Genomic DNA, 26,291 nt, shown 5'->3' with positions numbered 1-26,291 from the left:
CTTACATTGACGTGTTCTCCCTCCCATGTCAAAGGTGCATAAAGGTGGAAAGATTTAATGTAATCCATGGACACCAGTGAAGATCACAAATCATTGAAGAAAAAAGGTCTTGTGGGGTCCAGATGACCCCACTCCCAACGTTAACGTGCCTCCAAGTTGAGTTGAGATCTTAGGCGGCTGGTACACCTGTCTGAGAATCCTGCCCACGTGACGCCCCCCAACTCCAATTGATGACAGGTAACCTGTTATGACTAGTCTTTGCTTAAACACCACCGAAAAAAATCACATTTAACGCTGTACGACTGCTTTATTACTTAAAACCTTATTTATCTTTCTATGGATAAAAAGAATGTACATCCATACCTTTGTGTCTTTAATTCAATTTCTCTCTGTGGAGACAGGACTGCGTTTCAGGCTGCTCGTCCTTTTCTTCACAGCTTCACACCGAATCCTCTCACAGATATTTCTAATAGCTGGTGCAAACGGTGCTTGTTATTTCCACGTGCTCTGAAATCTTTCTGTCAACACATCTGCAAAACCTTCCAAGATTATAGTCTTGAAGTTAACATTTTCTCCTTTCGCCCTCTTCACCTGCAGCTCAGACATCCACTCAATGTACTTCTGGGTGACGTTGTCGTTTTTTCATTTTTGATTTGAAGTTGAAAAAATGATTGAAGGAAGGACACACAACTTCTTCTTGAACTAAAAGAACATTTTTTAAATCCGTTTTTTTACACAAAAACGTGTTATGAACAGATTTCAATTGTGGAATTTAAAACTGCATTTTTTGTGCTTCTGATGAAATTATTATTATATTTCTTTCAGCACACAGTCTTTGGCTCTTACAGTCGAGGACGGAGCATCGCTTTTCTGCAGCCCTTCCAAAACCCACAAAGTCAGTCCACCAGCTCTCCTCGCTAACTTATCCTCACTGCTTGAAAGATTTTTCAAGCCGTAGGTGGCACAGATTAAAAGCATAAATCTCCAGCCGCGGGGCCTAAGCGGAGCCTGTTTTCAGCTCAATAGTATCATATTGATGAACGGATGTGTTATTGTAGAGTGAAAGTGGCCAAATAAAGCCTGTTCGGTGCTGTGAAATTGTGTTACTAAGAGCAATAAACTGGATTTAATAGAGAATGTAAAAACAACGGATCAAAACCAAAATATTTTCAAAGTTCAACTGAAGGAAGAGTAGCATTACTTCAACGTGACAGGACTCAAGTAGAGGTAAAAAATAAGTCACATTTTTACTCAAGGTACCAGTTCAAAACTATTTGAGAATTTATAATCCACACTCAAATCATGCCAACGAAAATAACATAAGGCAGTTTTTTTGTTTTTTTTTTACCGAAATACATCTTTTAAATAATTAAATAAAAGAAAAATGTTTAAGGTGATTTTAATGACAGCATTACTTTGATAGATGTGAAGAATTGAGTAACGGTGCACAATGGAGGATTTTTGTCAATATCCAACACGTTGACATTTAAAGACCCACTCCAATGAAAATGGACTTTTTAACATGTTCTGATGATGGAGCATAAACAGTAAATAAAGAAAATTCATCTTAACATTGTATTTTGGAGTATTTGGTTACTCCAAAATGCTGTTTGAAAGAGTTTATATTTGTGATGTAAAAACTATGCTGAAGGTCATGACCTCCCTGCTCCGACACATTCTGATGGATCCACTTTAGACGATCCATGTAGCCACTAGAAAACAGCACAGGTTTTTTACTTTGGCTAAAAGCGGCACAATCATAATTAAAAGACCTCTTGGTATGCTTTTACAATAGATCACAAGATGGTCTGAGCGGGACTTTAAACTAATATAAATGACCAATATCCAACATTAAATCTTTAGTTTTTCTTTAATGAAGATAAAATACCAAATCAGTCCTATTTTTAGGGCAAAACTGAATTCAGGCAGTGCTTTTTATCTTCCAGTTTATGTGGTTTTGCAGATTCTCATGCACATCTGGAATAAATCATACAAACAACAACAAAAACGTAACTTGACAAGAAAAGATTTACTGAGAGTTTTGTTTTTCATCCTAACTGTAATCCAGTCAAAGTAAAAAGTATGGTGCAGCAAAAACAAAACCGTGATAACTAAAAGAACTAAAATCCATTCTTAAAAATGATCACTAATGGTAAATATATAAATATATATTTGTATTTTCCAATCAGTAAAAGTCGGCCGTTGCAAATCTGCTCTTATGTCACATCTGAATTATCCAGCACTGAGAGCTCCAGTCTGAGGCTGTCAGCTTCCCATCAAAGTAAAGAGAAGCATCTCTCCAGTTGTTAGAAGAGCGGGTTCTGCCTCTCCCAGTGCTTTCACAGACCGCAGCAGCTCATTCATATTGTTTGCGCTGCTGTCATAGAGGTTGTTTCAGCAGTCTATGGGGAATTGGATTATTTATTGTTCCATTGCTGCTTTCATAAAGGTGCATTTTTACTGCACAGGCTGCATAAATATCCTTTCAATTTATTTATCTTTTATTCATTTGTATTCAAACGAAATCCTTCTGCTGTAGGTATTTATTTCCTCACCATTTTTTCCTCCAAAAATGTTTTATCATGAATTCATAAACTACACCTGTGCTACACCCAAGGCTAATGAGGAAGCAAGAAATTCCCATGAGTCATGTGTCATCTGTCCCTGCAAAGACACTAGAAAGTGGGTTAAAGGGAGAGAAAAAAACCCTGTTTGAGCGGAACACTGGCTTTACGCATACAACCCATCAGGAATACTAGAAAGTACTTTCTATACATCCTCTGTTCTTGCTTTGTTGTGTCCAGGGTCATGGGTTCGCTGGAGCCCACTCCATCTGGGAAAAAACTGAAACAACCGGGTCATTTTGAATTTCTATTGCAGGCCACACAGAGACACACACCTAAGGGACAATTTACAATCATGTTGGGTGTGATCACTAGTGGTGTCAAATTATAATAATTATTATTGATTAAATAAGGGTAAATTATCCCTTTTTTCATCGTGTTGATGTCATTTTTGATCTATAACGTTATTTTTTCTCCATGAGAGTTGCTTTAGAATAAAATCCATTTTTAGGATTTTACTTACTTTCACACTGGGTGTGTGACAAGTGTTTAGCACTAGACAAGCAGGGAAGGGCTTCTTCTTCTACTGTTTATTAGCACATGTCTTCCACCTACAGTTGAAAATGGTTCAAAATGTCCAAGTGTTGCAAATCTGCTGAATCTTGCTCCAGCCTTTTTTTTTCAAGGCTCCATTCTGATAAATGAAAGACAAACCGCAATTATTAATTTCTCTTTCATGATCCGTATTTAATGGTTGGCACTTCCGTCAATTAAAAAGTGACGCCATCCATAAGTCACTACCTAGTCCCAGTCCCTAATTGGTCAGAGTTGAATTTTAAACACGCGTTCAGTGGCTGATTTTTTTGTACGTAGAGTCTTAAAAATATCAGTAACAATGTGTGAACATGAAAGTTTTGAAGGTAGAAGCCCAGAGTGCACTTTTCTCCGTGTTTACATAGATTTTTTAATTGAAAGTGAACCCATGACGCTGAGGCCGGTTTGAACGTGGCTTTAGGCGTAAATCTCACCCTGATGTTTACATCAACCGGCTACTGACTTCCGTTGAGAGCAAGGCGAATAGAAACACTGAGTTGCAGAGAGAAAATGGACAAGCACGTGCGTGGATTGTGGATGGAAAATTTGCTTTTAAAAAAAAAAACCTATTGGCAGCATAGATAGAGGTAGGGTGATGTGCCCTCTTTGTTCAAGGGAGTTTGCCGACCACCGCAAGAAACAAAGCAACCAGTTGATGGTGCAACCACGGCTCACGCCAGCAGCAAGAACGCTAGTCATGGTAAAACCAGCAAAACAAAAAAAGGTCAATATTTTTTGGATTTGCTCAGAAAAGTGTTACTACCTCATGTTTTGCTTTTTCTTAGTTTTTCAAGACTGAAAGAAAATCTCCCTTGGTGGTGTACAAGTAAAGGTGCAAGAGTGCTGACCACTACACCACTGTCTGTGTTTTCCTTTATGAAAAGTATGTAGCCTAAATAATAAAAAGATTTAAGTTTTTTATTAATCGAATTAATATTTGGCAAGTAAATTTGTATTGAAAGAAGCATTAAGGTTTCTAAATAAAATGTGTGCAGAAATCATCTTTGTGCTGCGTAAATGAAGTTTGTCAAGCCTCGTGGCCACATCTGACATTTTTGTGTAAATATCCTAAATACATGGTGACATAAAAACTAAAGATTTTATGCAAATGACTGCTCGTTTACTTAAGTTACTGGAGGAAAAGCACAACAAAAAGATCATCTTGATGTTTTCTGTCACCGAATGAAGATTAATCAGAATTCTTCCCCTAAACACAACAAAATGCAATTTTCTTATTGCCAGCACACATTTTCTTCAGGATAGGACCTAATCCAAAAGATGCTTTGTGCATTTCACCCAAATCTTGCAGGGGCTCCTAAAATACAGCACATCGTTCCTCCAAATGAAGAAATTGGGGCACCTTCCTGTTTATGGTAGATTTGTTTCAGCTTCACCTACAGATGCGATTTTATTTTTGACATAAAGCAAGTGATTGAATTCACAAAAGTTAATTTACCCAAGATGGTTTTGGATGTGAAACTGAGCCACAGAGGACAGGTGAGGCCATAAGATGCTATCAGATGACCTGTGTCACCCAACACTGTAAAGTTAGAGAGATCGGGGAAACAGCTGAGAGATGAGACGTTTAACATCTTTTACTGGAGCATTATGTAGATTCTGAAGATGAAGATGCACAGCAGAAGGATATTGGCGCTGCATTCGATGGTGCACTGTGTGTTACTTTGATCGTCTCTGATCTAATGTTGTTTTTCTCTTAAGCTGTGAAAGCATCATCAGTCTGTGGGTGGTTTGTTCAGAGCCGGGTTGCATTTACGGATGAAAAAAAACAAAAATAACCCCTCCCCCCTCTAAATTATAAACACTGCCTCATGTCCCAATTATACTAATGAGGCGAGTTTGGTTGACAGCTGACAGGTTGGGAGCAAAAACATGTAATGTAAACAATCCAAACATGCCAGTTCATTGCAGACGGCAAAGTAGATATTCAATTATATTTTATTATTGTAGAAACAACAACTAAAGCAAACAGGCTTTTTGAATAACACCCCCCCAAATGCTTTGTCTCATTACATGGATGTTCAAAATCCGCTAAATATCCTGTTTAATCCCTGAAAATCTGAGCTTTGCTGTGCAACCTCCACCTGCAAACCAATACACGTACAGATATATCTGCTGTTAAACTGAGAACAAAGTGAATACAAAGATATAGAAACTTCAAAATGACTGTTTTATTGCTCAACTGAGACAAGAAACCTCCACCTGCTAAAATCTGGGACAGTAGAGAAAAGTCTGTTGATACAGAAACTGGTATTAATAATGAGACTGCCAAAGCCGAGCAATGACTCTTATCTGAAAACAGATTTTACGGGTGTATTCTCACATACTTGAGATAAACTACTTTAGGAGGAAATTGTAGAACCCTTTACTCATTGACGTAAGCATATTGTGCATATGATTCTCCACTACCTCAAACAGGCATCACACCTTTAATGCGGCCTTTCATCTCCCTGCTTCCCTTTCTTGAACTCTGAGTGCTGAATGGCTGCAGGCTTTTTCATGCAAATCTGCTCCGACAGAAAGCTGCCGGCAGATCTGGTTGCAAGTGTTTATCTGCTAGAGTAACCGCATTTCTCCGGTAGCAATCTACCAGGTCTCTGCAATAATCTAAATTGGTTAAAGACCCACTTTGAAAAAATTGTTGTTGTTAACATGGCCTTGTGGCATTTTTCTGATGATGGAAGACATATACAAGGAAAATTAAGATTCAAATTGTGTTTTGATGGGCTGCACGGTGGCGCTCTTGCCTCACAGCAAGAAGGCCCCCAGTTCAAGTCCCGGCTGGGGGACATGAAAAACACAACATCAACAGGGGGCTTTTCTGTGTGGAATTTGCATGTTCTCCCCGTGCATGCGTGTGCTTTCTCCGGGATCTCCGGCTTCCTCCCACTGTCCAAAAACATGCTACATAGGTTGATTGGCAACTCTAAATTGTCCATAGGTGTGAGTGTGAGAGCAAATGGATGTGTGATTGAGGATATTCTACCCTGCGACAGACTGGCGACCAGTCCGGGGTATCCCTTGCCTACGCCCAAGTGGCCGGGATAGGCTCTGGCAACCCCTTAACCCCGAAAGGGAATAAACGGTTAAGAAGATGAATGAATGAATGAAATTGTGTTTTTGAAAAATCAGGGGCGAAAAAAATGGCATTGAGAAAACTGCTGTTGGAAAAAGCTAGTAGTTGTGATAGAAGCTACGATAGGCAGGCCCAGTGGCAGTTTTTGATATGGGCGATGTGGGCGGTCGCCCAGGGCGGCACGTCATAGGGGGCGGCATTTGCCGTGCCTGATGCGTTACGCATAATGTGCTTCATACTGAATTCAAAGAGGAAGCTTGGCGCTTTTAATTTGAAATTGCTTCAGCAACCGACACTTAATGCTGGTATTTTGACACATCAGACTATTAAGAATCTCTTCCTCCTACTTCCTCTTCACACTTATGGTGCAAAAAAAAAAAAAAAAAAAAAAAAAAAAAAGAATACCTCAGAGTGAAACAACGTAAAACAGGCACATGAAAAGGTGGGGTTACTCGCCCAGGGAGTAAGTTAGTGTAGAACCGCCACTGGGCAGGCCACAAGCTCCCTGCTCTGCTCCATTCTGATGCATCCACTTGCAGACAAATAGATCAGCGTATGTCTTTGTTTTCCACGTCTGAGCTTGAATCTGGACCTAAACTGTACGGCAGGATAGCTCCAACATTGTTCGCCACTTTTTGTTGCACAAATGTTAAGTTGAGGGTTTGAGGTGATGTAAGCTAGTGGGAAAGTGTAAACAAAGGCATGATGGAAAATGAAGGCATGCTTACTCCACAACTCAGCCCACAACTGAGAGGTGAATTTTTATTGAACTGCTACCGCTCTGCAGAAACTATGTCCTAGAAACGAAACAGGTTTTTGGCTAAAAATGTCCTTAACATACTTTAGCTGAAATTTTACCATAAATTGTGTCATTGTGTCAAATGAGTCTCATCTAACGTCCATTTTCTTTGTTTCCGTCAGAGAAGATGAAGATCATTAGCCGTTGGGCAGTAGGCACAACATTCCAAATGCGTCTGAACTCTGCAGCTGGGAGGAGTTAACAGTACTACCATTCACACTGACATGACCCCACCTACTGCAAGGAAAGCAGAGTCAGGTGCATTATGGGATTTGTTATATCTGTATGGGTGATTGTTGGTTTTAGTTGTTGGGCGTTTTGCTGTTTTCATCCTGTTCCTGTGTTTTACAGTCATTAATTGTTGTGTATCGGAGCCAGTACAGTTAGTAATCAGTGTGTGGATGACACAAAACTGTTGGCCTGATGCACTGATATAAATGAGAGTCGATCTTTCATCTTTGTTTCTCTACACAACCCCTGAGACACAGGGCTGTGAGAATGCATGCCAGGGCAAAGCTAAACTTAAAATAGAAATCCACTTTTGCTATCACCAAAAGTTCCCTAGAACTGGGTGAGGAGCTGCTCCAACTCCTGCCAATGTCTGTCCCAACATGATGGTTGATATGGTTGGAATTTGTAAAAAGACTCAGTATATGGTTGGGTGTTTAGGCTAAATATCAAAGAAATTAAGGTTGTGGGGATATTTGCAGTTCCTCTTGTAAGGATTTAGTGGTTTGGTTTTGTTCTTGGTCATGTTATTGGTTTTCATTTTGTCAGTCACTCCAGTTTCAGGTTCATGATCCACAGCTGTCTGCAGTTCAGTTAATGACCCTCAGCCTATTTAAGGGTCTTGGTTTCTGTTCATCCTTGTCAGGTCATCTGCTCTGTTGTGTCACAGTTTTGTTCCTCCCCATAGTTTTGTCATGTTTCAGTTTGGTTATTAAATATTCTATTTTCTGTCACCAAGCCTGGTCTCCTGCATTTTGGGTCCTCCACCACCAGTTCCTGACACCTTTTGTGCACAGACACAATTCAATGCGCTTAGAAAAGACACGGAAAGCTGAAGCAGCATTAAAATGTCTGTTTTAGAAATGGAAAAAGAAATGTAAACGTAAGGTTCATAAACTAAAGCACAGATGTTTTATAAATAATAATGCAGTGTGCAAAAACTTTACTTTGAAGCTACTGGGCTGTCCTGATAAAGTAAGAGCAGATACAGAAGCCGGATAAAATATACTTTATCTGTAGGGAAACGGCATTACACCAGCTGCCCTGTCACACATAAAACATGTTTTACATAAAAAATATGCAAACTTAGAGAATAAGTTTTTAAAAAATGATTCTAACTATTCATATAAAAGTATAAAGTAACTAGTCAGTTTTTCTAATAGACTAATTAGAATTAAACTCCCCTCTGACTTCACACAAATTTAACTTTATTTGGAACTTTGATTTCCAAAGTTAAATCATTACATCTATTGTTTAAAGTTTTCTGGGAGTTTTTCTTATATGGTCTGTTTTTTCACATCCTATTTCAAAGCTTTTAAGAAACTCTGGAGCCCACTATCACTAAATGTGAATGCCTGTTGGACTGGCTCCCTTAACATGTAGTGGGGCCCTGAAAGTGTTTGCCCCGGGCACAGAGCAGTGTTAGTCCATCATTGGCGGACATTGAATGGTTTTTATTTATCCTTCTCCAAATGTCGTTCACCTACAAACCTGGGATCTGTATTTTGTTCTGAAACATCTAAAAAAAATTCAAACCATTTTACACAATGTTGCAAAAAAATCTGCGAGCGACGGTCAAAAGACATGAAATATGAAGACAGACTTCAGAAGAGACTCCTGGATCTAACAATTACAGTCATCCAGTCCTACTATTCGGCAGAAAGACACAAATAAACAAACAGCAAGAGACCAGCAACCGTCCCCTTCACAATCCACAGTGTTCAGGTCCATTTTATGAAACTTTGCCTAAAACTACTGTATGTTATGCACTATAAGACGCACTTAAACACCTTAATTTTTTTCAAAAAATGACAGGGCTCCTTAAAATCGCAAGCACCTAATATACGGATTAGATGTGGTTGTGTTTACTTATGTTGAAGCAATTTTGAGTGGTACATGGTCAAAATGTTTGGTTGGGTGTTGCTGTGAATAGGCTAATGTGGCTAACATTTGGCGGTGTTGTACTGTGTTTTTTTTTACGTGTTACTGATAAGGTTGGGAGTTAGCGTAGGCATAGTAGCATTTGTTTTATCAGTATGTTCTTTTAAGTGTTGCAAACAATGTTGGGATTTCCAGGTATTTTGAATACGCTAACGCGGCTTAGGCTTCCAGTGCGGATAACGTGTAGCGTGTTACAAACAAGTTTTAGATTTCCCATGAAGTTCATAAAGTCTGACTGACTAAATATCTTTGAGTCTTTTGTCTCGCTTAAGGCACTGTGTGCGCCTTATATATGACACAAGTTTAAAAATATACCATTGATTGACGGCTTGCCATATGATCCAGTGCGCCCTCTAGTGTGGAAACAACGCAAATGATTGATGTTGGAATGAGACAATAGGTTTCACTGCAAAAAGGAACAACTAATAAATAACTGGCAACAACATGTTCTTTCTCCACTTAGTGATGCTTTCACTGTAATTCATTTAGAAGATGTTGTTTTGTGCTGTGGTGTTGACATTAGAAATTAATTTAATTTGGTATAAAAAGACAGTAATTCTTGCACTTTCTAACAGAGTTAACAGGAAATCCATCAGAGTTTCACATTTAAAGATCATAGCTTCTCTCCTTCTCTCTTTAGCTCCACTGAGGTCCAGACGGAAACAGTTTTCCCTACAAACGTTTGCCTCCACTCGTCATGTTGATTTGAACGCCTCTCCTTGGGCCATTCGTGCTTTATTATCCGCTCCGTTTTAGTGCAGACGCAGCTTTTTGCTGCCTCTCTTTTGGCTAATTTGTGTGTGTGTGTGTGTGCTCATTTCTGTACACAAACAGGATTTGCCCGCGGGAGGGGGGTTGTGGTTCGGTGAGGGGATACAGGGAAGGTGGTTGAAATAAATGGTGTTGTGAATCTGTGGCGTTTGTATTTTGAGGACTCACTCGTGGTGTTGTATCTGACTCCGTAAAACATCTCGGGACAGGGCCGTGAAATCATCTGGCCCGCGTTGCTCCTCGGCCAGCAGGTGCCAATGCCATCGATGGAGGTGTCGCAGTAGATGCCCGAACCTGAAGCGTGAAGAAACAAATGTCAGGCACATGCGCGCAAACATTCCCGGCGAGGCTCAGGACTATATTTAGCTTCAGTGAAACTCTGACAATGTGCTGAAGTTGAGAGCCGAGCGTTTGTGTGCACAGATTTAATGATTACTCCTGCGCTTTGTTTCACTTGAACCGAGCGCCGTCTCCTGTGTCGGATCTATTTTCAGAATGTTTCACGTCTTTGATGCTAGTCTTAATAATCTGAATTCATAACAATCCTGTTTCCCTGGTGTGGTATTCCACTGCGGCTCAGCTTTGTAGTGACTGTGTGGGGAATCAGTTGCAGCGCGTCCAACTCACCGCTCCACTGACTCGTAGCGTTGCTCATAGTTTGGTTCCAGGTGGCGACCAGGGACTGCACTGCAATAAAGACAGGCATCCTCATCAGCAAATGCTATCTTCATTTGCACACTTTTGGAGAGGCACTGAAAATCTCATTAGCTGTAGCTTAACAGCTACAAAGGGTGAGCACTAAAGGGCAACGGTAAACACTGGTGACAAAGCTTTCCTGCAGCAATAACAGGACGGGTGCAGCGAATATGAGTGTGGACATGCCCCAAGGGTCAGGTCATTATTTCTGAGATAAATCAGGAAGATTTGGGTAAAAATACATATAAAGAAGAAATCGGGATGCTCCAGAGGCTAAAGGCTTGATGCTTTCAGGCGTTTCTTTTTTTTAACAAGTGTTTTCACACATACATGTGGTGAGAAAAGCAGAAATTGTTCTCGGCAGATAAACACCGTGGTCATTTGCTGCCTAAATCACTTCGTTCTGTAGTTGGACAGAGGCTGTCATCATTTAATTTCAAGGAATTTATGTGACAGAAAAAATGACTTAAAAAATTAACTCTGGCTAATTGCAGTCTGTGATGCATGTTGACCTTGTGGCTGCTGCAGTGCTTGTAAATTATGGAGGCAAATGAGAGGCCCCTGTTTGACCTATAAAGGGAACGTTTCTGTTTGAATACTACTTAGAAACGTTGATGGGACTGTTGTAATTTGCAAATTTGGTCATAGTGACTTTATGTGATCCTATATTTTATGTCCCGTGAAAGTAGATAAAATACAACACAATAACAGATGATGATAAAAAAAATATTTAAAGACCCACTCATATGAAAATGGGGCTTTTTGAGTTTTTAACGTGTTCTTGTGGGATTCTTTAAGACATAAATAAAGAAAATTCAAATTATTTGTTACAATATTCTTTTTACTCTGCCATAGCAGGAAAAAAAGGGACTTTGCAAAAAAAAAAAAAAAATTTTTAATAAAAATAAACATTGCTGCAAACGATGTTGAAAAGAAAGCCACAAATAAAAAGCTGTTACAAATTAAAAAAAAACAAAAGAAAACCGCTGCCAATAAAAAAAAAAAACAACCCAAATGGATTATCTGAGATTTATTTTTCCCATGCGCCGCTTTGAGAAAGAGAAAAAAGAACAGGAGTACAAAGTAGAAAAGACAACAAGAAAGTAAATGAAGATGTTTGTGTTCGATGTCACTATGCATACTTTAAAATGTGTTATTTCTTTAGGCCATGTAGCCCCAGGTTTGAGGGTAAACTGGAGGATGCCGGTTTTTGTTGGCTTGGGCAAACATAGAGTGTGCAGAAAGACACAAACGAGAGGAGAATGGAGTTCTGTAGCTTTACTCCAATATGTAGCAAAATACAGTTCCTTGATCCGCCGCACGGTCTCAATCCAGAGAAGAAGCTAGACAAACACAGCTAACTACAGGTACTGAGACCATGGCACAAAAGCACTTTAGAGTGGAAACAATTGATGCTTAAATACCTCCAGCAGCTTATTACTAGAGTTGTTGTTGTTTTTGTCATTAATAGTCATGCTAACAATAATCTAAGGCATGGGTCACAATGGCTATTTGGATGAATGTGGTGCTTTTTAATTTGCAGCAGTGTTTCTTTTTATTTGTATCATTTCTTTTTATTTTCAACATCATTTCTTTTATTTGCATTGCTCTTTTTTTGGTTTACACAGTAACTTGTTTTTTGTTTTGGTTTTTTGCTGCTATGGGGGGTCTCTGTACCTTTTGACTATAGTATCTTATTAGTAACAAAAAGGCTGATCATATTTTGCGTAGGGCCAGATTGGGGTCGGTTCTGATTACGCTTTTAGCAAACCAAACCAGGGTCTATTTGATGGTTGCCAATGATTTCATAACTCACTCATTCAGGTTTGGATTTTTGCTCCAAACTTTTTTCAGCTAAACTTTAGACTGGACAAATGGTTGCTGTTGCATCACCAAACCCTAAATGGAGGTCCAGCTACTACTGCAGTTACCTCGTCATACGTCTTCATACTTTGGCTTTTATTTTTTTTCATTTGTTGAGACTGAACACAAACTTTTAGGCACTTTTCATGTGCCTATCGAGCTTTTTAGGAAAAAGCATCAAATTGACAGCCTGAGACAAATGGAAGCTTTAGTAACTAAGGGGAAAAACTGTTATGAGTTTGATGGGAGGGAAAAGGCGGGTCTAAGGGCAGGGATGCCCTTGTTTAGATGTTTAGTTTAGTTTAGCCATTACCTATTGAATTCTATGACTCCATGTTCTTTATGATTCATGTTTATTACATAGTTACCAGTATGTAGCCCAATGAAATGACCATTGTTGCAAATACTGGGCTATATAAATAAAATTGAATTGAACTGAATTGAAAAAGATGCAGAAACAACCCAGTCTTTTTGCTAATTAGTGAAGACTATAAAGGGGTTACATTTAAGTTGCTATAATCACTAAGAATAAATTGGGGAAAAAATTGATTCTAAAATTACATTACCTTAGCTATCATTGCACATTAGCGGAGGAGAAACATTTTCGAAAGCAATCTATTGAAAGTCTGTTATATATAGATTACGTAATGGATTCATTAGAATTGCAGCATTTAAAATATGCTTTCAGAGCCAAATTTGACATGTATATTAACTTAAATTAATTAATCAGAAAGCGTGTAACTGATTCGATTAATTTTGTAATTGCCTGGCAGCCCTAATTTCCACAAATTGATGTACTTTATAAAGCTGTCAAAATCACTAAGGATATACTTGATTTTATTTTACTTTATTTTATCTTTTTTAAGTTTACCAGCTGATCAACATGACAGGCCCTCCCCTGGTGGAGTTAATAATGTTTGAAAAATGGGATGAGCTTCTAGCCTTTCACCGCCCATGCCAAGGTATAATGGGGAATCCTGAGACTGAGACTGGCATCGGACAAAACAGGCAAGAAATTAAATAATAAGGACATTAACTGCTTGGTTTATATTTATCCAGAGATATTCAAGGCTGAATATAGAGCTACGACACAGCCTGAGCGTCTCAGCATCTTTCTGTGGGCTGGATTGTATGGCTTCATTTTGAGGATTTGCTGTCCCTGTAATCCTGCCAATGTGGGTGTCAGATCTGAAAATGGGTCGTTTTGTGAAGGCTAGAACAGCCATTCTGACATTTAGCTGAGACCATTCGTCTGGTGTTTGATTATGATTCATGCCTGCATGACAGAGAGCAGTGTTTTTATCTGTGGAAAATCAAAACGGAGTAAAAATCTTTTATATTTTAGATCAGAAATCAAACAAATGGAGTTTATAGCAAAAATGTGCCAGAGAAAGCAGCTGCTTTTGTACTTTTTTATGATTTATCATGGGAAGCAGCAGTCCACTCTTCTTTCTAACTGCACCTTTGAGCCAAAATTTCACCCCCACCACATAATCATAAAACTTAACAAAATTTACACGCACCTAGGACCTGGTGCAAATGAATTTCACACACGCCATAGGGCCTAAAACCACTACCGACTTTTGCAGAGTTTTGAACTCAGGGAAAGGTCACCATCTTGAATTAAAAGTTAAAAACACTTTTTGTGCCAGCTACAAATTTAAACTCCTCCTAAGGATTGTGAGCCATCGCCTCCTAACTCCTAAGCATCATTGGAAAGCTACGTGGGAGAAAATGTTTGAATTAAGGGTTATATATTATAGATTGTAGATTTGGTTTGCTTTAAAAAATAATGTTTCCCTGTAGCTTGCTTATAATTTACTGGAATATTGGGAACATTTAATAGACAAATCCAAAACAATATAACATATGATATGAACAAATTAGGAATGTGGGTGTGATTAACCAAAAAATTCCGTTGTAATCCAAAAGTTTACTTTTGCCGATTCGTCTATAATTGTATAGACCTGTTCGTCATCCCCATGCGCCCTAAAAATAAAATGGCTGCTCTGGAGATAAAACCATCAAAAAAGCAGACATTTTGAAAAAAAGTGGGGGGGGTTTTATGAATTTGTCTCGTGCAGCTCTGACCAGGGCGGCAGGGGGCTGAAGGGCATGTAACAGCCACTCAGCCAGTAAGAGAGGGGTAAAAAGGGGACGATGGGGGGGGCAGCAAGGGCAGGCAAAGGCCCCTGGGTTATAGGATGCCACTCATGGTTTTTAAAGATGTTTAAATCTGAAAAACAACAACAAGATTCCTGCTTACTTCTTCTCCAGCGAGGAAATTTGCTGTTTTGACATTGTGATCTGCAGGAGCATCTGCACATAAACATTCAACCAATTTATTCACAGATAAAATACATGCCAATCTATGCAGCAATTTAAAACCGGCAGGAGATGTCAGAGTGACAGCATGATAACAGAGATTTTATCATCGCTCCGTTAAAGACCTATTTATGAATGCAACCTGGAGCAAACAAGAACTGCAGAAGCAGCAGTCTTAAAGTATTTGTACATGTCAGCTTCCTGTCTTCAGCAAAACTGTACCTGTGAGGCCCAGACGGAAGAGGAATAACACCAAATGACATTTTTCCAATATGCACAAGACAGAAGTTGTGACTGAAGATGGCATTTAGCGGTTAAGGCCACGAGATGGAAAGGACGAAAAATCGATGGCATTTCACAAGTGTAGTTAACAGTGGAGCGGCCTGAAAACACAAGCAGGTCTGCGCTGGGCAACAGGTACTCTTTAAAAGCTTGTAAAAGGCGGCGCTGTCATGATAAAAAGCTCACTGATGTTTCTCTTTGACTTACATGAGACGTTCCCTGACAGCATGAGCAGAGCCTCGCATGTCAGATCCGCCGAAGAGGCCGACGGCAGGAGGCTCAGGACGGCGCACACCTGAAATCAGAGGGGGACAGGGAGCCGAGGTCAGGTTTGATCGCTGAATAAAATATTAACACAGCGTCGCCGCTCAGCCCTCCTGAGTCTCCCATAATACTCTCATGGGAGGTGAGAAAAGCACACTGGGAAACTTTCAGTGACCTCCAGCTGCTTTTAAAGGTGGAGCCCTTTTTCTTTTTCACTTTTATTAAAACAATAAAAAATATAAGTGAGAAGAATCCAACTTTTTTTTGCTTTCATTTGCTCCCAGGCTGGCTTTGCTTTGGTTGAGACGTGGAGAAAAAACATGAAAAAAATCCCTTTGATTATAAAAACAAGCATCAGAGACTCTCAGGTGACAGAGTTGTGTTTCTACCAGCATAACAGCTTTAGATAAGGTCTCCCCATTCACACACAGGGGCACGAAAACAAGGAGGATCTGTATTTGTGTGTTTTTTTTAAATGACTGCAAAGTGGAATTCAGTGTTGGGATTAATATTTCATCTTCACACTTTGATCTCAGATGCATTTCCTTTGCCTTGGACGGAGGACAGAGCTGGAGATAGTTCAAACCAGGAGGGCTGGCAACACAAAGGGGAAAGGATTGTGTTACATGTTTCACTGTGAAGTCTGGAAAGCATTGATTGACTGCTGGAACTCATGACATGCTGAAAAAAAATGCTAAAATATCAAAAGCTTAGAGGTGGCGCGGCCCTTTCAAGTGACACCAAGTGAGTTACGCCTGAAAACAGCTTTCCTCCAGCTGAGGCCATTTTCTACGCTCACACCGGGTGTCTACAATTACCTACAGAGTCCATGTTTGCTTCCCCGTTAAATAAAACAACGGCATTATTAATGCAGAATGTGGAACGATAACATTTCGCCATTTTTTCTGACAGCAAAGAGAGAACAAGGAGCTTCAGAGTCATTAAGATTCTCCACCTGAGGCGGCACGTCTTTGCTAAAGCGTGTTTACGCCTGAGGTCAGCACTCAAGGTCATGTTGCATTGAATGTTAGAGTGCCCCAGATTTCCAGTTCTTGCTGTTAATGCATTGGGAATCATTGCAGATATTAGAGTACAGTAACCTACTGAACTGACCTGACACATCTTCACATATCAACGGCGGTGGGAGAAATTTATATTGAAATATCTGCAAGAATACAGGAAATTAGCAGAAAACAAGCATTAGGGAGGACATTTTACAATACGACATACTGTATTTTGCGTACTATACTATAAATACTATTTTTTTCAGAAGCAACACTGTGTCTTATTTAAGGAGTAATTCTGGTTGTGTTTACTGATGTTAAAGCAATTTTGCCGCTCTGTCAAAATGTTAGTCTGATTTTTTGTTGTATGAGTTCCAAACAAAGTTTGTTGATATTGTAAATATGCTAACATATAAATACATGTAATCTGACTGATTGATTTGACTTATCTCTGTCTCGCTTATTGTCCCATACGCCTTCAGTTTTAAAAACAATCGGTGATTGACGGTGTAACGGTTGTAATCCTGTGCGCCCTATAGGGCAGATAAAAAATTAAGAAGCTATAAATGTGAAAATAAAGCATAATGGCACTGACTAGGACTTGTACTGTCAGATTTCTCAGAATTTATTGCTCTAGATGTATTTCCATCCATCCATCCATTGATTTTCCAAGTCCACCAAATTCCTTTTGTGGTCATGGGGTTGCTGGTGCCTTTCCCAGCTACAGTTGTGGAGATGGGGTACACCTTCGACAGGTTTCCAGTGGGCCACACAACCACATACTCACACCTAGGGACAATGTAAAGTAACCAATCAACCTATAAGCGTGTCTTTGGAGGAAACTCACATGCAACCTCAACACAGAGGGGATTTGAACCAGGACCTTCTGGCTGTATGGTGAGAGTTCTGACCACTACCCCGCTATGTACCACCAGATGTACTTCATAAAAAGTAAATGAAACTTTTTTCCGTCATGTTCCTTTGCGAACGCAATACTTTTTTTTCTTGTCCTGACAATTCAGTCTGTCACCGGGGCTGTGGTGGAGCGGGTACCACACAGCCCTCACAGGTTGTGAGTTTGAGCCCAGTTTAAAGGAGGCAGGGAACACATACTTAAAACTATTTGGATATTAGTGTTTTACATCGTTTATATCAGAGGAGAACTTTAACCCGTTTTTTAAATTAAATTTTACACTATAGAGGTTTAAGATGAATATAAATATATTTTAGAACAAACAGGGAGTTTCTTGTGACTTATCATCTATTTCAATTGCAAAAAATACATAATTTTTTTACTGAAATGAAACAAACAAAAAAACGTCTGAAAACTAGAATGCTTTGAAATGGCAGTGAAATGAGTCAGAAGCAGGAAGCAGTGCATTATTTTGGACCGCATATTGTGACAGACACTCTACCAAAGACTTAAAATTCAGAACAGGTATTTAGCATGCCAGGAACCTGGAAGCTTTTTCCACTAATGTATTACTTAACAGGCCTTTTAAAGCAAATTGAAGGAAGGCCAAATAAAAACAAACAAAAAAAAAGGATCTGGACGGAGACCAGCTGGGACAGTCATGACCCCAGCTGAAGCAAAGGCTCTGTGCCAAAATATTCATCGCCTGATTCTACAAGGAACAGAAAAAAGGGGTGGGGGGTCCTGTTGAGCAGAGTTCATGAGACAACATGTAAATGTACCCAACTAAGGTTCTTCTTATTCAATGTTGTTAATTTATAGAGTGAAATGAAGATTTTTAAAAATCCACTCTGAGAAAAATGTTTTTGGTGTTTTTAACTTGTTCTTGTGGCATTTTTCTGATAATTGAGGGCATATATAGAGAAAATGAAGCTTAAAACTATATTTCTGAGAATTCCTTCATTCAAATCTTTATGATTTAGGGGCAGAATAAAATGCTGTTTGAAAAAGAGCTTATTTGTGATTTGGATAATATGCTGGGAGGGGTGTAAGCTCCCACTCTATCCTGATGCATCCACCTGTAAACGATTAGATCCATGTCTTCCTTTTCCTCGTCTGACCAAGCATCTGGCTCCAAATTGGATGGCTCCAGCATTGATCACCTTTTTAGTTGCACCGCTAATGGTAGGTTTAAGCCAGTGGGACAGCATGTAAACATAGAGCTCTCAGTTATGGGTGACGAGAAGGGGGGCCAGGGTTGCTCCATGGCAACAGACCCTCCCACAAAGCAGAGGTGAATTTCTAACTGCAGAAACTATGTCCTAGAAAACATACAGTTTTTTTTAATTTTGGCTAAAAATAGTATAATTACAATTAAAGACCACTGGGAACGCTTTTGTAACATCAAATGATGATTGGAATGGAACTTTGAAACATAAAAGAATTTAAATATCAAAAACCTGTTTCCATTTAATATTGTTTCTTTGAGTTTAAGATACAAAAATAAGAAACAATAGAATGTTAAATGTCATAAAAAAGAGGCTAGAAGCGTATCTGTTTGCCCTTTCAATTATCTTTTCATCATCAATGTGACACAGTAATGCAACTCTGCAGTAGATGCTATCAGGGATTAGCCTATACTGTGTTAACGGATCTGTCTCCACCGGCTTATTTCCACGTTTACTGTGTTCTGCTTCATTAAAAATTACAAACACCTTGATTGAAGATAAAACCCTTTTTTTGCAAATCTGACCATTTTTGAATATTCATCTTTCATTCACCTTTTTCTCCACACTGCTTTGATGTCTAGGGAAATGGAAACAGGCTTCATGCAAACTAAAGGCTCTATTTACCGTAGTTCTCCAACAATTCTACAAGAAGACCATGAAAAAAAGGCTAATACACAAAGTACGGTTTCCCCTGCAAATTTTTCCAACATTTTTTTTTGCTCCTGATTCACAAAAATTTGAATGAAGAAATACTTAGAAATGCAACATTGAGCTTAATTTTCTTTATCTATGTTACCTATCAGCAAAAAAAGGATGTTATGATCATGTTAAAAACACCAACAAAACCACTTTTTATGGGAGTGGGTCATTAAGGCTAAGGTCAAGTCGTAGAGCACACACAAAAGCACAAGCAGATTTAGTCTAACTATACAACATAACTCGTTTGGGACACTAAAAAAACATTCCAAGTATGTGAAAATGTATTTAAGTGTAAATACAAAAGTACATTTGGATGAGAACATTTTTAAAAAAAGCCTGTTTTAGAAAGACATCCACCAGCTTTGCATTAGCTTAATTGTTTAAGTGCATGTGACAGAGGAGACTGAGTGGACCTCTGGCCCTGTGACGCCCCAGCGCTCATATTTTCAGCAGATGCGAAAGGAACCAAGAGTTACTTATATGTCTCCTTGAATCCTGGTTAGGATAATGAAAACCAATCAATTCTACTAAGGAGCTGTCAGAGTGTGCTTCAGTCGCTTTTTACAGCTGAGAAATTCTTGCTTGAGAAAAAAAAAAGGATGTGGTGATGAGTGAAGGCATCTACTTTGTTCTAATGTACTCAAGTCAGCTAAAAGCATTCATAGTTTCTAGTTTAGAGAATATGCCTTACATACAACAAGAGGTGAGATTAAACAGCTCACGGTTCAAAAACCACTTTGTATCTGCTGGGTCTCATGCGACAGATTCCCAGTTTTTATTTTTCTGCCATGAAAAGCAGAGGAGTAGAGGAGGAGAAAGACTCCCTAGTGGGTAAGTTCAAATGCTCCAAATGCTGCCAGAGGCTGAGCATGGAGCTAAAAACGTGCCGCAGTCCAGGGTATTTGCTGATTTGAGCCTTTCTGTGTCTTCAATGCCATTTTGCGCCTCATTTTAGGCACATTTTGAGCTTCTTACAGCGTTTTGATTGCAGCCTACAGCTCCCTGCTTCTTTCAAAAGCCATTCTGGTTTTTCACAAACAAGACATGACTGATGGTAAAAGTCTGTTTGAAGACACACCCATCAGAATCAATATTTTATATTAACCATATTTCTTTCTGTCTCCTTGCCCTTCTTGCTTTGATGATGGCTTACGTTAAGCCAAACAAACAACATTCCAATTTCTGCCCAGACTTATTTCCTGGAATGGTTTGCACGAAGGCATAAAAGAAGAAGATGTAGACCGATGTTTTCTAAAGTCAGCATGAGCAAAAGGCTGGTGTGAGAGCAAAGAGCTGCAGGTTAGAGGTGTGGTTTCACCAGCAAGATGTCATGGATCATTCTACTCCCGTCTGCTGATTGCTGACAAGTGTAAGAATAAAGCAGCTGCTGCAATGGAACCATCACAACCTTTAACTTTAGTTGATAATTTCAGTCAAAGAACATGACATCAGTCCTTCTCTTCATAGAGGATTATGAAGCCTTTTATTGCTGCAGATGCAGAGTTGCAGCAAAAATTAACAATCATTTTTCATTAATGTGAAGCATACCACCCTGGCCCTTGACAAGCGATCACTTTCAATGAATGATGTAAATGCGTGTCTTGGTTCACGTACACAACACGTGTCCATTGAACAAGCGTTAAAAGTTAAACCAGGTTGAACTTTGACTAATCAGGGACTCAGATTTGTTAGTGACGAATGGATGGTTTCCCTTTTCTTCCAATAAAATGTCAACCATTAAAATTGATCGTGGGGGAGAAATGAATGATTGCGGTTTGTGCCTGGAAGGAATTCTATGACGCCAAGTCTTTTATATATTGGAATGGAGCTGTGAAAGAAAAAGCCTGGAGCAGGATTTGTGAGATTCAATATGTGGCACCAAACCTCTTCCAACTGCAAAGGCTAGTAAACAGTAGAAACAGAAGAAGCCCCCCCCCCCTGGACTAAGAACATGCGTTTAACGCTATCTTGAACGTGCATCAAATTCCTGGTGTAGCTTAAGAGTTTATTATATAGTCTATATATTAGTTTATTTAGTATCCTCTTCTCTAAATCAGCTGATTTTTATGAAATAAATACATAAATTAATTGAACCTATATCAGTAAAAGAAAATGTAAATCAGCATGTACTGCATGCAACACCTGACATGAAATTATTTTTAGTTTTTTAACCCCAAATGAATCATCTTTCTTTTAGATTTAACCATGGTTTACTATTAATAAATTGTGTGAATATCGCAGAAACAAAATAATCTGGATTATGTTAGCCTGCAGGATCTAGTTTCAATGCAAACACAGCATGTTGTGTAAATAAAATCTTCAAACTCCCTGCAGTCTGACACCAGTCTTTCAATCTATTAATGTGTAGGAATTTTCTGACAAATCTGCCAAAGATTTTAGTTGACATCAGTGATCTTTACTTTTTTCAGTTCTGTCACTTGTGAATGTATTTAAGATAAATAACTGAGCCACCAAACCAAAGCCTTTTTTTTTAGATTTTGACCTTTAATTTGTGATCTCAAGATCCCTTATTTATTGTTTGAACTCAAAGCATTAGGAATTCAGAGTTTTATTGCAGTTGGTATCATTTACGTTTATTATGAGATGGTTTCCAATCAAATTTGGATTAATATATGAGTTGATAAATATTTAGGGAAAAACCTTCAAATGTGCACTAAAGTAAACAAACGTGTCAAGGTTTCCCATGGACTGCAGAAATGCGCCTTTTTCACCTATGAGAGCGTCTGTGACAGCAGGTTTTAAATCACAACAATGAGGACGCAAATAGAAAGCTGGGGGGGGGGGGGGGGTTTGAGCAGTAGAATCTTGACTATTCTTGGTGTGGTAGCTGCCCCCTCATGCAATAGGATGGAGGTGCGTGCAGCCGTGCACCTCGGGCATCTGTACATCGGCGTGTATTTTATGAGTTCAGTAGATTTAGCTCAGGACAGGAGGGCCGCAGCACATCCCATAATAACACGCATTGTGAGATTGAAGAGATATGCATCAGTTAATAGTTTGGTCATTTTTTTTCTGTTTCAAGCGCAAAAACTAATCCTAAATGTGTTATTTCTCCCTAATTTTGCATCCAAATTTGCGCACGCATTTTAAAATCCTGTAATTCCAGGCTTAATCTCCACAGAAAAACAAAACGATGAAGTTGGATTGTCTAATAAACTTTATTTAGAAGATAAATATAATATTTTTTATGCCGTAGCTGAAGTAAACATGCTGTGAGCACAGTTAAGAATTAAACCTGTTATTGTCAGAGCTGAGGATCCTGGCGATGGGATGAGGGTGCCAAATCCCTTTGCGCCAAGAAAGACTGTCGGCTGCTCCCAAAACCAGACACACTTGCATATCATAAGAGTTTTTAATATCTGAATCCAAACGAAAAATATAGTAAAAGCGTCATGAAGGGGCACAACTTACCTGGAGCAGACAAAAGCATTTGAGGCGCATCTCCAGACTTTTTCACATCATTTCCAGAAGTCCATAAATTATTATTATAATTATTATTATTATTATTTTAAGACTTGATAGAGGTTTGGTGTTGGCTGCACTCTTGTGGGTTTGTTTTTCAAAAGAAGAGTCGCGACTAGACTTGAATTTCCTTGGTGCCACAGATGCCACAGATGCGTCGTGCTTGGAGATGTCACAAGAATGTGCGCGCAGGTCTCCAAACGCTCTGCGCCGATGCTACATGATGATTTCCCCCTTATCTACACCATGTTCCGTCCTCAACAGCGCAGGAATTTCACCACCGGTCAGGTATGAACTGTCCCCCCTCCGGAATTGCTTCTTCAACCGAAATCGCTCCGTCTGTTCCCCCCGCGCAGCCTGGGTCCACACATCATAAGTAAAAACGCTCTGGAAGGATTAACCCCAAAGTCCTCCTAGATGCGTGGGTATCTCCGCAGGTTACCCCGGACCGCGCTGTCACGTCTCACCCGTTTCACATCCAGCCCCTGAGTCTGAGTCCTGCGTGGAGCAGCTGCGGTGCTGCAGATCGTCTCCTCAGCGCGCCGCCCACGTTGTGTCACTTAGTGGGAAGTATCCGCCGCCACTGAGACAAGAATCCACCTCATAGAGGATAAAACTCCACAGCCAGGACCCGCTGATTTTAATCTCCAATCTCTCTGTAATCTAGACGCCCTTGTTATGAGAAAGTTAACCGCAGCTGAGCAGATTTTCGGGGTGGGGGGGGGATCTGTGCGCATTAATGAAGTGACGCTTAAACATACAGGAAAGAAAGAGTCCTTAAACAAGAGTCCCTATTTCCATGTGATCCAGGCAGAGCGCAGTTGACAGATTTGGCTGAGAGCTGAGATGGACAGATGGTCTCAGCGTTGCGCGCCAGAGCAGTGAAACATCCCAGGGATTTTTTTGACTCAAGTCCAACTAAGCACTAAAATATGATGCTCTATAATTTAAAATCTTCCTCTACAGGTAAATCCGTAAGATACTCAACACATTTTCACTAATTACTTTTTTTAAATGAGTGTTTCCAATCAGGAAGTGCTGTGGGATTTTAATGTTAGATGTTCTGGTGTTTATTTGCCCAACAGATGGCAAAAATAAACTTCTGTCATGTAAGTAACATTTAGTCATAGGTGAGTTTTTTTGTTCTGACTTGTTAGAAACAGATCCGCTGCTGAGCATCTAATGTAAAAACATTTCTAAGATGCTCAACAATGAGTCTGACAACCAATATCCATCCTTGTTAGTCCTGCTTGTTAAGAAAAAAAGTGAGAATAATTTAAGCAGATGGAAAAATGGTTGCCAATGTAAAAGTCCAATTGACTGCTATGTTTTCACATGCCAGCAAGATTGTAAGTAAATGTAGGAATCCATCTGCTGTAACAAGCTTGGATCTAAGATGATAAGTAAGAGAGAAAAAACACAAAAACACTGGAACATCTTTCAAAAGCTGAAAACCTGACAACTGCATCAAAATGATCTGGAAAACATTTGGATAGTCTTTTAATCCCTGGAACATTTGTTATAGGATAATTTAAACAAACAAATCCTTGGAACATCTGCTAAAAGACAAAAGAAGCACATTTGCATCTTAAACATAAAAGAAACAACAAAATATTGAATTATTTGTAAAATTAAAAAAGCAACAAGTTAATGCCTGCAACACTAATATAAATGTTTTGACAACCCTTCAGAAAAAAATGAAAGTTTACAGCATTGTCTTACACACAAAGGCATTTGAAATCAAATGCAACTTGCCGTTACTTTGCATCTGCAGCAATAATAGGCTTATGATGCATAATCCTCTATGAAGACAAGGACCAATGTCATCGTCTTTGACAGAAAATTAGCAACCAAAGGTAAAGTTTGTCATATTTGAAGCTGCACTGGAATTTTATTTTAAAAGTACCTTTTAATGTGATTCAAAGCGTTTTATAGGAATGCAAAAGCTTTGCAACATGCAAAAAACAGAAAATCAATAGAAATGACAAAATCTCATAACAAATGCATTTAATGAAACGATGTCGTACTTCAATGTAATGGGACGCTCTGTATCGAGGCGTAGAGTAGGAAGCATTTCCACGAGGCGAGGCTTGCTTCATGAGGAGGAGCTGAAAATGGTGACGTCCGATTGATTCAAGAAGATATTCAAGAGATATTTTGGAGAGAGTTTGGAGATTTAAGGAGAAATTGTTAGTTTAAAACAACAATGAATAAAATGTCCCCGTTTTGCTATCTTGATAGTCACATAAGCACAGCCATTAAGCACAGTGGCATTACTTCCCCACCTCCACTGTGTTCCTACTTTTTCTTTTAACCCAACTATTGTATCATGAAAACAGACTCCATGCCAATTTATGTTGATATCAGAAGCATTTACATATATAAATGTTCATTTGTTCAATAAAATTCTTTTCAACAGAACCACAACAGACAGGCGCTTGTATTTGGTAGCAACAATCTAGTGATCCGATGTGATGGTAGCTTTGTTGGAGGCAAGTAGTAAATGGAATGCTTCAGTGCTTCATGAGGCATCATTTTGCCATCACTAGTATTTCAAATAGATCAAAATGTAAAACAAAACTGGTGGTTAAGGACACCAAAATGCAGGTTACTAAGCATGGAAGGAGAGAATTAAAAAGTTTGATGAATAAACTCAAAGTATGCCAAAACTGTGACACAAAGGGAGAAACAAAAGATGACTAAACAAGCATGAACTGAAGGATCATGGACTTGATTCAAGACAGCTGTGGATAACAACTTTAACCTGGTGTGACTGGCAGGGGGAAATTTAAAAACAGAACATGAAGAACCAAGAAAACAACTTAAATTGTGCAAACGTAAAAAAAAAAAAAAAAGGTGCTGTATTTATATTAGATTTGACAGGTAATTGGGTCTCGTACCATTAGGTGATTTATAAAATAAGCATAACGGCAGACAAGTAAGCGTCTCCCTTCTTACTGTTGACAACTCAACAGTGTACATATGAACATCAAAACTGAACCACTAGAGATGGAAGTACGTAGGTAGCCTGGTATGATGTTTTCTTTAAAACATTCAGATGGTTAGATGTTTACATTAGTTGTTATGCTGGTGGCAGCAGTAAGATGCTTCTGCAGAGACACCTTCAGTTGTCACAACCAAATCTTACTGTAGTTTGACGACCATCAACTGCCTTAATACTGTTGCAGACCTTGTACAAATTGTCATGGAAAAAGCATTTCCTGCAGGATGATGGTTCCTGTGTAAAACGTGGTTCGGGAACAGGTTTAAAAGCACATCATGTCATGGTACCCCCAGGAGTCCTCTCCCCCCTCCCTTTGCTTCCACTGATTGGACCCAGCTGCAGCCACTTCCATCATCAACCCCGCAGTATATCAGATGGCCGGTTTCCGGTATTCATTGCTAGTTCGTTGCCAACTATGGTGAAGTACCTGGTCTCATGCTCCTCGTGTTCTAGTGAACCAAGTTGTCATTTCTTTCTTTAGGACAAATCTCTGCCACCAAGCACCTGCCTGGGTCCAGTTTCTTCCTCGATCACTCCA

At 39.3% G+C, this 26,291-nt stretch overlaps 1 protein-coding gene across 1 annotated transcript in view; it reads right to left on the bottom strand.

The window, feature by feature from the left end:
- The window catches only part of crhr1 (corticotropin releasing hormone receptor 1), a 201,654-nt gene extending 178,113 nt beyond the window's left edge, over positions 1-23,541 (bottom strand). Inside the window, exons 1-4 of the mRNA XM_078938018.1 lie at positions 22,699-23,541; positions 15,365-15,452; positions 10,619-10,678; positions 10,160-10,285 (exon numbers count right to left, since the gene is read on the bottom strand). Of these exons, the coding sequence (XP_078794144.1) occupies positions 10,160-10,285; positions 10,619-10,678; positions 15,365-15,452; positions 22,699-22,728 (304 nt within the window). The 5' untranslated portion in view covers positions 22,729-23,541. The remainder of the gene's footprint in view (positions 1-10,159; positions 10,286-10,618; positions 10,679-15,364; positions 15,453-22,698) is intronic.
- Between the last annotated feature and the right edge of the window lie 2,750 nt (positions 23,542-26,291).

Source organism: Oryzias latipes, chromosome 19 (assembly GCF_053564925.1).
Source record: "Oryzias latipes strain Hd-rR chromosome 19, Olatipes_Hd-rR_3.1".
NCBI classification, from domain to species: domain Eukaryota; kingdom Metazoa; phylum Chordata; class Actinopteri; order Beloniformes; family Adrianichthyidae; genus Oryzias; species Oryzias latipes.
Note: the sequence above shows the minus strand (reverse complement) of the source record. Positions and strands in the feature narration are given on the sequence as shown.